This window comes from Artemia sp. Qi Xiang Cuo, chromosome 8 (genome assembly GCF_049724085.1).
Source record: "Artemia sp. Qi Xiang Cuo chromosome 8, ASM4972408v1, whole genome shotgun sequence".
Lineage (NCBI taxonomy): Eukaryota > Metazoa > Arthropoda > Branchiopoda > Anostraca > Artemiidae > Artemia > Artemia sp. Qi Xiang Cuo.
Genome location: NC_142801.1, coordinates 32,618,665 through 32,630,845, shown reverse-complemented (window position 1 = coordinate 32,630,845; position 12,181 = coordinate 32,618,665). Strand labels below are relative to the sequence as shown.

The window sequence follows — 12,181 nt, the reverse complement described above, 5'->3', positions numbered from 1 at the left end:
CAGGCAGAGAATTTATTTTAAATAGATCCATTTAAAAGACTACAGGATCCAATTGTTATCATTTATACCTTTGTTTCCAAATGTGTTGTATTTGGACTTAAAAACCCGTCGTAAATTTGGGCCTTAATAAAATTATAGTGCTAAGAGTTATTTCTAGTGGGAAATTTTAATACCTCTATAAAGTGCATTTCACATCATAATTCAAAATTAGCGTGCATTTTAAGTGATTTCCTTCATTTTTACCCAGCATATGTCCTTGGAAAATGTTACAGAGAGAGAACAGAGTTAATAAATAGCTAGTACTTCTGTATTTGTAGTAAAGCAGTGGATTTCCCACCATTGGATTATCATTTTGGGTTTGTCCAGTACACTAGCATTTTTTTCAAGAACAATGCACATATGAAAATATATATATAAATAGTATGGGGAGTACGGCAAATTTGCCGGGATATACTAACATATTACATGACGTCATTTGACGAAAAAAAAACAACATTAAAGCTATTAACAATTTTTCTCAGATTTTTGACCTATCTAGACCGCGTTTTTATGTGAGAATATCCCAAGATATTAATTTTCCCGAAGAAAATAGTTAGTTTTAGTTAGTTTTGCAGCTCTTATTTTCACTTCATTTCTATTCTCTTCCTCCTGTCTCATAATTTTCAATAGAGTAAAACTGCTCCTTCTTGTAATATTAAAAAAACTAAATAAAAATACTATCGAATAATGTCTAATTTAGAACTTTGATATTCAATGATTTGCTAAGACCTCATATCTAACTTCCCAAGGCAAGAGAAATCGATTGCGTGACTAACTTGACACCCAATCGAAAGCACACACCAGGGTTTTCCCAAGCGTCTTGCTAACTTGGCAGCCAAGTTACTTAGTAGGGTTTTTCCATTTACTTTACTAATTTGACAGCTAACTTGTGCAACAAGGTTTTCCAAAACACCTTATTAGTCTAACAGCCAGGTTACTAGCCAAGTTATGTTACAGGGTTTTCTAACCATCTTACTGACTTGACAACCAAGTTATGTAATAGAATTTTCTTCGATTATCTTAGTAATTTGACAGCCTAGTTAATAGCAAATTTACGTAACAGGGTTTTTCCAAGCACCATACTAACTTGGCAGCCAGATTGCGTAACAGGGTTTTTCCAGAAGCTAACAAAAGGCTACTCACTCTCTGTGAATAAGATTAGATGGTCACTCAAATCCAGGTAACACATTCTGTAATCAATAAAAGTAGTATGATGTGATACTATAGTGTAATCCATTACTTGCAAATAAAATGACGTAACTTTAATTTAAAATCATATAAGAGGGCATACACATCATAGGCGTACAAAAGTTATGACGTCAAATTCCCAATATATTGTACAGATTTGAGAAAGGGTTTTATGTGCATTGAGCTTACAGAAAGAAAAGAACATAAAATGTCATTTAATGGAGTTTTAATTCCAGAATCCATCGTAGAAAGGATTATGAGAGAAGTAGAGCGCCTGAAAAGATTGACAATGGAAGATGCCATTTTGAGTGACAGAACTAGACAATGGGAGACAGAACTAGCAATCATGAAAAGAAAGAAAATTATTAATACCACTATATCATTTTATGACATTTTGGTAAAAGAAGAAAGCTCGTTAGCATCAATCATGAGGAATGAAAATGTGGTGGAAGCATCAAACCCAGCAAACTGCAAAAAGAGTTTCCATTACATTTTTGGGACCTAAAATGTAAGTTCGAATCGATTATGTATAGGAAGAAGTTACTTGAGTCAGCCCAGAGAAGCTTTAACGTCTACACTGAGTTACCATATATATGTGTTGAAAAAATACTTAGGTATCTAAGCAATGAAGACTTGAATAAGATGAATTTGAGGGTAAAAGCTTTTGAGCTTTATGGCATTGGTAATGGAGAAAATTTTAATTTACCGGCATCCTGCAAAAGCATAAAAAGAAAGAAAAGAACATCAAATGTCAGTGGATGGAGTTTTAAGTAGGAAAAGGTGGAAATCAGCCAAGCAGGTAGTAAACACTTGGTTATTTGATGCAGTTCAGGATGGAGACCTAGTAAGAGCAAAGGAATTGATAAACTCGTATGGGCTGTCTTGCTCAAAAGAATGGTCGGATGGATACGTATTACATTGTGAAGCTTTGATTTACGGTCATATAGCTATTGTTAAATTACTTTTAAATCACGACTGTACAGTTAACATTGAAAACGGAATGCCTTTTTATGCTACACCATTTTATTGCGCTGTTATTGGTGGTGACACAGAAGTTGTTAAGATGGTTTTGGATAAGGGTGCTAGGATTGATACAGAAGACCCATTGCGGTCAAATTCCACTTTATTTAGTAAGGTTTTGTACATAATGTTTTGTAAAACACAAAACAATATGCTCACGCATTGTTGATTATCTTTTGAAGATTTGAGCTGATGTTAACACAAGAACAAATAATGATTCAAGTCCACTTCGTGAAGCTGCTTTAAGAGGAAACTCGCATACTCTGAAATTATTGCTAGAACACGGTGCTACCAATATTTTTTAGCGTCATTGCATTAGTTACGGAGGAATGGCAAAATTGAGGGCTTCTGACATAAACATATCGATTTACCATATAAACGAATATTAAAGGATTTTAGTGGTAATTCTGGAAAAGCATCGGCGTCAAGTTAAGGGATTAAGAGCATAAAAAATAAATTCGAGAATGGATAATGTCAAATAAACCATCAGCAGCACATTTGGGACTAGATATTGAAGGTCATTCATTAAAAGAGAAAAAAGGAAATGTAAAGTTCTAAAAGCAACATATACTATTAATTATAGTGCTTGAAACATTTCCCTAAATAATTGAAATCACCTTTGTTTTATAATAAAGCAATTTATAGGAAATCTAAATATATTGAAATAATAATTTTTTTTATAGATCTGAAATTTTTTTTGTCCCCAAGGCTAGTTTAATACAAGATTTAACGAATGATACTTTATTATTCAGAAAGATGAATGAAATATAATATGTTGTAGACAGAACAATTATTAATCGATATTTTCTGTCAAATAAAATATATATATATATATATATATATATATATATATATATATATATATATATATATATATATATATATATATATATATATATATATATATATATATATATATATATATATATATATATATATATATATATATATATATATATATATATATATATATATATATATATATATATATATATATATATATATATATATATATATATATATATATATATGTATATATATAGTATATATATATATATATATATATATATATATATATATATATATATATATATATATATATATATATATATATATATATATATATATATATATATATATATATATATATATATATATATGTTATTACGTAACTTAACCTATTACTCTCTAGCGGTGTCTTAACCAGTCAAAAACGGGTTTTCTCTATGTGACATTTTTCTTTGTGACATTCTATTGTTTTTCGTTTTGCTCTTTCTATGTGACATATGAGTTCACAGTAAATGTTATAGGGTGTCTACTATTTCTTTTATTGTTTAAAAAAATAAAGTTGTGACACAGAGTCAAACTTTAGCATAAAGAGCAAGGCGTTGAGGAGGGGACAGCTCCTTTCATAGAGGAATAATTTCTGTTTGTTTTTACGTTTAATGTTGCTCCTTACTTTCAGTTAAAAAAAAACTTGTTGTTTTCATTTAATTTCTGAATATTTTTGAATTAATGCAGCTTTGATTTTGGCTCACTGAACATGAATAATTAATTTTTTTGACTCAATGCCTTTCTTCAAAATTTTGATGTGACGTAACTTACATAACCAACTTCTATATTAATTTGTATTACATATAATAGGGGATTCGTCCCCTAGTCCGTTGGCAGATCTAGGGGAGGGGCGTAGGGAGCCATTATATGCTAGCATACTAAAAAGTAAGTTCGGAAAGGGTATGAAAAGGAAGTAGTTACTTGAGTCAGCCCATAGAACCTTTAACGTCTACACTGAGTTGCCATATATATGTGCTGAAAAAATACTTGGGTATTTAAGCAATAAAGACTTGAGCAATATGAGTTTGAGCCTAAATGTTTTTGAGCCTGATTGCATTGGTAATGGAGAAAATTTTAATTTACCGGCATCCTGCAAAAGTATAAAAAGAAAGAAAAGAACATATAGAAAGAAAAGAACATCAAATGTCAGTGGATGGAGTTTTAAGTAGGAAAAGGTGGAAATCAGCCAAGCAGGTAGTAAACACTAGGTTACTTGATGCAGTTTATGATGGAGACCTAGAAAGAGCAATGGAATAGATAAACTCGTATGGACTGTCTTGCTCAAAAGAATTTTCGGATGGATACGCATTACATTGTGAAGCTTTGATTTACGGTCATATAGCTATTGTTAAATTACAGTTAACAGTGAAAACGGAATGCCTTTTTATGCTAAACCACTTCATTGCGCAGTTATTAGTGGTGACATAGAAGTTGTTAAGATGGTTTTGGATAAGGGTGCTAGGATTGATAACTCCACTTTATGTAGCAGTAAAACACAAAACAATATGCTCACGCATTGTTGATTATCTTTTGAAAAGTTGAGCTGATGTTAACATAAGAACAAATAATTATTCAAGTCCACTTCTAATCATTGTTAATAGCAGTCCATCGACTTTGAAGATCGGTCATTGGCTATGCATCTTTCAAACAGCGAAGAATATTGCTTTTTTTTATCCTTTTGGCCTATCGTATAAATTCTGAACTCCGTACATTACAAACTATATTTAAAGCAGTAAGAAATCCATAATTAAAAATAAACGAAAAGTAAAAGATTTAACGACAAAGACATGTGGCTTTCATCCACTACTCTTTTTCATGTTCAGATGTCGTGGCTATACCTAAAAGCAGTTTCTCAACATCTACGTTGACTTAACTCGATTGAACGACTTTCTAGTGGAGAATATACTTACAAGTGTATTTAATATTGATTTTAGTGCCCTAAGAATAAAATGTACTAAAGATGTATGTGAAATTATTTATTACTAAAAAAAATTATATACATGATAAAACGACTTTTCTACTCTTTAGATTTCATCCACTACTAGGTATTTGTCGACAACAACTAGTGCAGGTAGATTATCTGAATTCAACGTGTACTACTCCAGATTTATTGCAAAGTAAGGGTCACATTTTCTACAGTAGCTTGTCACTTCAATCTTGTAATATCTCTTTGTATAGTCAATGATACTATTCTCATTCATTCTATAGAATTCACATGTTTCAATTTGCGAATTTGAAGCAATTTCATAAACAGTGTCCTCAAGTGTCGAATCACATTCCGTCACAGCCAAATAAAAATCAGTGGGCTTATAATCAAAACACCCATTGTCTTCACAAAAATGCCGTAGAAACCATATTCTCTTGTTGTTCCAACAGTTGAATCGCTGACCTGGTTCCTCCTCCCAGAACAATCTAAAACCGTGACGATACCAATCTCGTAGCAATAAACTAAAATCACGGTTAGGATTCTTTCCAATCATACCAGGATATGTACTCTCCCACTGCTTACATTTATCATAATGACAATTGGAGCATAGGTAACCTCTAGGATGAGAGTCACACACCTCTTCAAGACAGGAAGTACAACCTTTAACTTGTACCGCATATCCTCTATGCAATTTACACGGGTTGCACAATCTACACTTTTCATCATACTCATCAATCATTGTGTAATTCTCACATGATGACCAGCTGCCCAGTGAGTACATACATAGTGGACATGTATGGAACACTTGTCATGTGTTGACACTCTCACTGCCACAATGAAACTGAGCTAGAAACATCAAAAATATTCTGAGATAGAGAGAGAGAGAGAGAGGAGTAAATCATCTTTGACCACCATCTTTCTCATGAAAAAGACCTAAATTTCTAAACTAAGACCTATGTTTAAAAGCATATCCACAATATCATTTTGCCGTGTCGTGATCAATATATCAATAAATTGTGTAAATGCATTTGGACCACAATGTAGAAGCTTCATGCAATAGTCTAATGATGGAGAATCAGTTTTCATTATATCGACAAGCATTCCCCGAGAAAATATCTTCCTTTAAATAGACAACTCTAGAAAATTGTCAGCTAGAATCAAATGTTTTCCCATAAGAACTAGATTCCTCATGATTCGATCGTTCTCGAATCTTTCCATTTTTTAGAGTCCTAACTGTCTCACAGCCAACTTAAGACTAACCGGAATTTTTTTTTTCTACTCTAAAAAATATACGCTAGTCTACTATAGAAAGAAAAAAAATACCATTGATTTAGAAACGATTTTATTGAATATAATTGCAATAATAATCACTGATGCATTTTGTGCTCACCAATATATTTCGATAGGACATCTAATGCTGACCGAAGTTTATTTATATGGAGAATATTCACTTTTCCAGCAAAGCATAGCTGCTCCTTCTGCTTAAATTTGCTTAATGATATCACGTATCTAGCATACATAGTGTTCCATTCAAGACATAGTCTACAACCAGCGGATATTTCCACAGCCACATTGGGTACTCGTGCATCATTGTTGCTGTTGTCGGCTCCATCATTAATCTCCAATAATGTAAATGCACAACTCATTTTTTCCTCTACTAATATCCTCGCAAATAAACAATTCTCTTTGAATTCAATTCTCTTACTAATATGAATTGTAAAGACAACTATTCCTTTTATTCAAATCCCAATCACCAATCAAGTTATACTCACTCTCTTTGAAAAGGTGTCAAGCTTGACACCTTTCAGAGAGTCACTGCTGGACGATTGTTCATTATATTGTTGCTTTTTGGTATTTTTTTTGCTTTTTCTCCATGTGATCTTAATTTGGGAAGCATACAAGAGGGGGGGGGGTGCTATATGATAATGTTTTATTTTGTTTTTGGAAATTCAATGTTGAATGGTTTAATAAATATTTTTATTTATCACTGGACAAGCCTTATAGGGCTGGTGAGTTCTATTAATATAATAAAATTCGTTTGTTGGTTTAAAATATGTAATAGCATTAAGAGGGAAATAAATGGTTTATTGAAATAAAAATGAAATTTTATTTGATGTATCTGACAAAGGATGTTGATAAAGAATTTATTCACTCTGGTACTTAGATTTTGCCAGTATTATCCTATGTATCCAGCAAAGGATGTTGATAAGGAATTTATTCACTCTGATACTTAGATTTTGTCAATGTTAGATTTTTGTCATAAGGGGAAAGGAAAAGCCAACTGCTTCACTAACGTAATAAATCACATCTTGTCTTCGTGCCAGAAATGTTACCTGTGTACGCACAGTGTGAGAGTAGACAGTGAAATTACTAGCAAAATAAAATGGACATTGAACTGAAAGGAAATAAAATTTGAAAAGCTGAAGTATCTTGCAAATTTATTGCTGAAAATATGAGTCCTATTTTGTGTTAAATAAACTAACTTTTCCCGAAATAAAAACAACAATTTAAATTAGAGTTGGTCTTTTACCACTTTTGGCCTCTACACCGATAACTCCTGAGAACAACCTTCCTTGCCATGTATAACTGAAACTGAAATAAAATACTGAAAAGCCGATATACGACTATCTTGAAGCTTTTTGTTCGATACATGGGTGCTCTAAAGGGTTAAATATGCTATAAAAAAAAATCCAAAACACAAAAAGAATAATTTAAAAATATGAGTCCTAGAGCTTTCCATATATAGCTGAAAGGAAATAAAATACTGAAAAGCCACCATATCTTGAAGCTGAATTGCTGGACACAGGAGTCCTATAAAGAAATAAATATGCTAATATTTTTACCCAAAATAAAAAACAATAATAAGAAAACAGAGTTTGGTCCTTTACCACTTTTAGCCTATACACAGATAAATCCCGAGAACACCATAACTTTCCATGTATAACTGAAAGAAAATAAAATACTGAAATGGCAACAAATCTTGAAGCTTTATGGTTGGATACATGAGTCCTATAAAGGGTGATTATATTTTCTTTTTAATATTGATTTCATTTCTGGATGTTTGCAAAAACAGACGTTTTGCAACGTCACTAAAATGTGCTACTCAAAATATTACTTCGACGTTTTGTCCAAAAATTCGATTGCATTTTGAAATTTTTCTCCTACTCTTTCGGTGAAAGTAAAATTGGTTAGTTTTCCTCTGGTAAACTTTCAAAATCAAATGTAACCAAATACTTAGCACTCAGTTTTTGTTTCCATCATTGTTTGTTTCAAATTGCTTTTCTGAGATCTCCTTTAGTTCAGAGAATTAAAAATTTTAAATTTCATCTTGAAAAATCGGGTGCTGATAAAATTTGGTTACAATTTGGAATTGATGCTTAAAATATTTTGCGTCTAGGAAACTTTCTTAAACGACCATATTTGATATCTGAAGAAGTAAAATATTCCCTTTTCTCAAAATCCAGATTTCACAAATTAAATTATCGCAGTGCAAGATCTCTAGCTGATGAAAACATTCGGGTGACATTTTTGAATTCAGTATAAAAAGTTTCAACAGAAGCGTTTAATGCTTTTTTTTACTTGTGCTCAGCTATGTTGACTCTATCTCTGTCAAAGAGTTTCACTCAAATACTATATCATGTACTTCTTTAGTAGTTTTTCTATGAAAATGAATATTTCTGGTAACAAATTCCTTAAACACCTCTCTTCAGATTATATTTCTTCTTCTTCTTGTTTGGATTGTTTTTTCTTGTGGAGGCGCTTTCACATAATCTCATCACCTGAATCAAATTTGGGGATTTATCTTTTATAAGAGTTTGTTGAATGTGTCTACACGGATGAGAACCATGTCTAATACAGTGCTGAACATATCCGGGAGGATGGAGGTGGGTTCTGACTGACATTTTTCCCTCAGAACTTCAGTGTCAGAATTATTTGACGTGAACTTCTATATTGCCTGGCATCATGTAATTCCAATAACATTCAAGATTTAAGCATATTCTAATTTTCAGGGATTTCTTGACTCGTGCTGCTCAAGAATTAAAATACAGCTGTGGGAATTTCTATATCAATGACAAATCAACTGGAGCAGTTGTTGGACAGCAGCCCTTTGGTGGAAGTAGAGTTTCAGGTAAGGTGGTTGCTGAATCATTAGTAATCTTACTCGCTACTTTATGTGCTCCTTTAGGAGTCCTACAGTAGTATATGTATTTCAAACAAACTTGAGCCGGGGTATAGGATAATTGCTCCTTCACACAAGATTAGTCTAATAATGTCCCCCGGGAATATTTTGGAGGATTATGTTTAAATCTATAAAAATTGATATGTATGGATCTAAAGAATCGATTTTTTAAGTACCCTCTGCCTCATTGACTCAAGTCATCATTCACTTCCTCCCCCTTTCCCACAGACACACAAAAGTGCTGGTCTGTGTCCACATCTTATAAAAATCTAATTAGTTTTGTCGCTTCTTTTTCTTGTGTAAGCATTCTTTTGTGTTTTTCTTATCCTATCGATGTCTATTGTAAAGTTTAAAGAAGAAGGCTAGTCTTTCAAATTCAAGGTGTTGATTGATCGGTAGACTTTTTTTTTATTTTTTTTAAGTTCCCTTGGGGTTTTTAAACCGTAGTTTTTTTTAGAAGTAGTACTTTTCAGAAAGCGTTTCCTTTATGTGAGATAGGTGATAGCACGCTTATGGTGACTTCGTTTATTAGTACATAAGAGAGGTCACGAAGTATGTTGAATTTGACAGATTGATGAAGCTAAACTCTTTAAAAAACCTTGCGTGATTATTTTATCAGAATTTGTAAAGAATACTGAATTCTAGTCCCTTATGTTGCTTTCCGAATGGTACAGGGAAAAACTTTTTTCCCCTCATTGCTATACTTCTAGCAACTTTTACTTGTATTTTTTGCTCATTTCTGGAAACGCAAATTGATATCCAAAGCATTGCGAAAAGTTCGGTGTAAAAGCGTGCAAATGGCCAAATTGACCAAAAGTTTTGACATGCTATTAACCAAAACGTGTGGGCTTTTATTGACTAATCTATAAATTTGTAAAACCTGTGTATAAAATTATGAAACATGTTTCCTGCTTTAGATATTTAAAGTGAGTTCCTTAAGCATGTCTGTATATCGAGGAGGTACGAATCTGCGTGAGATTGATTCAAATGACTTTCCCTGTAAAACTTACTCCCTCTCTGCCCTTCCGCACCTGTGTGTAGATTTCATCTTAATTTTAGTTTCTATAGGCTGCGGTAGGCTGTATTTATGCAAGTGCAAAGATATCGACCTTTTCATCCTCGCAAGTGTATTTGGAGCACAGTAACTTTTAGTGTGTACGAGGCACAGTAAGTACAATTTAAACACGCAGCGATATTATATCTTGAGTCGACTTAAGTAAAGGAATGCAATGCTCAGAGCAAATTGTCATTTTAGCAAAAGGTGTTTTGAGGAAATTGACTTCGGAGTATGAGTCTTTCTATTTTGATAGTGCTAGGTAACTGCTTTATTCACACGTACTATAGGGACCTCTAGACTAAGTAAAATTCTGACAAAACAATCGAATTCTAAGGAAATTAGTACAATGGACGATGCTTTTGGCTCATTTTAGCCTATCTGGGAAGTGGGACAATTTGGCTCTCTGTCTCCATATTAGGTTCTTAACAAACGATGAAATTCGTCAACAATGCTTCAGCTGTATTAACTAGTAGTTTTGTTTTTATTTCATTTTTTTCAAGATGGTGAAATGAACACATTTTTCTGAGTATGTCTGAATAAATTTCTAAGAGATTCAGTTGACTAGATATTTTTTTCGTCATAGATGGTTCTCAAATTAACGATATTTTTATTCTTTTTAGGAACCAATGATAAAGCAGGCACTCCGCATTACATAAGCCGTTGGGGATCATATCAGAGTGTTAAGGAAAGTTTCACAAAGCTGAACACATGGAAATATCCTTACATGGAAAATTGAAGATTTGACTGATTATCTTTTCTTATATGCAGCATAGTGTAGAGCTATATGCATAAAGTTTTTGATCGCAGGGGAAATTCCCTCTTTTTTATTGGAGAATTCTTTTCATTTTGGTTGTTTTCGGTCTAAAGAATTATAACCTGCTAGAGATAAGTACCTGTAATTTGACTATCCTTTGCATACATTTTCCAAAAGGCTTTTACAGTCAGTATCATTCTACCTGCTTACTTTTAAACCAGAGTCATGCTGGTAGGGTAGCCAAGGGAGATAAAGTGCAAGGGAAGGGAGAAAGGTTTCATGGTGACCTGGGAATAAGTCAAGTTGGGAGTGTTCTTTAAATGGGGGGGGGGGGGGGTTGGGGGGCAAGATGATGCTGAGGGAGGGACGTACAGTGGGGGGTCTCTGAGAGAGGAGGGGTTGGGTTTGTTTCGGCAAATAACGGGTGGAGTCCAGAGCTTGCTGGTAACTTTTTGGACACACGGAGATGAAAGGAGTCGAAAGGAAGTGGAGTTTTGGGAGGAATATGAGTGAGGGGGGTTTGGGGATGGTCCTAATTCAGCGAAGTGATTTTGGGGGTTGGACTGACTGGGCACGCGTAAGTACTTGGGGCGGAGGATTGTTTCGAGGGATGGATTCCTGTGATATACTGATCTGTAACGGGTATGCAGGGGGATAAGACTGAAAGTCGAATGAAACACGAACAAGGGGAGGGGGGGGTCGTGAAGACTTTAGGCGTCGCTCTAAAAAACGTTAGGTTTTAAACCTGCGCTTCAATCCTGGAGATGCATGAGCAAAAGTACACAAATTATCAATACAAGATAAAACAGAACAAAGATCAACATGGTCTAAAATACAATTATAAGACACACAAACTCCCGAAATAAACTGACTACAAATATGCAGAAACTTGCATTGTTTACGGAGCTTGCAGAAACCACTATCAAAATGCTTGCAGATTACATTTTCCTCTCTGCTTATTTTTGTGTTTATTTCACTTTTATCCTTCAATTTTGTAATTTTTTCAAAGATAATAAAAATCTCATCGTCTGGTAATGACTTCTCCATAACCTTTTTGTTTAGTTCATTATCACCAGATAATTTATGAGAAAAGCCGGAAATCACTGCACTATTAACGAACTCAAAGGCGTCATCCGTAGTCATACTACGCGTAGGTATTTGTAAGCTCTCACGGGATACTCT

At 33.4% G+C, this 12,181-nt stretch overlaps 1 protein-coding gene across 1 annotated transcript; it reads left to right on the top strand.

The window, feature by feature from the left end:
- The first annotated feature begins 1,531 nt into the window (after nucleotides 1–1,531).
- Nucleotides 1,532–11,291, top strand: LOC148949335 (delta-1-pyrroline-5-carboxylate dehydrogenase, mitochondrial-like). Its single transcript, XM_089092925.1, has 3 exons — nucleotides 1,532–1,735; nucleotides 9,019–9,137; nucleotides 10,866–11,291. The coding sequence occupies exons 1-3, from the start codon at nucleotides 1,662–1,664 to the stop codon at nucleotides 10,979–10,981; spliced, it is 309 nt and encodes a 102-aa protein (XP_088949051.1). The 5' UTR covers nucleotides 1,532–1,661; the 3' UTR covers nucleotides 10,982–11,291.
- The last annotated feature ends 890 nt before the right edge of the window (nucleotides 11,292–12,181 follow it).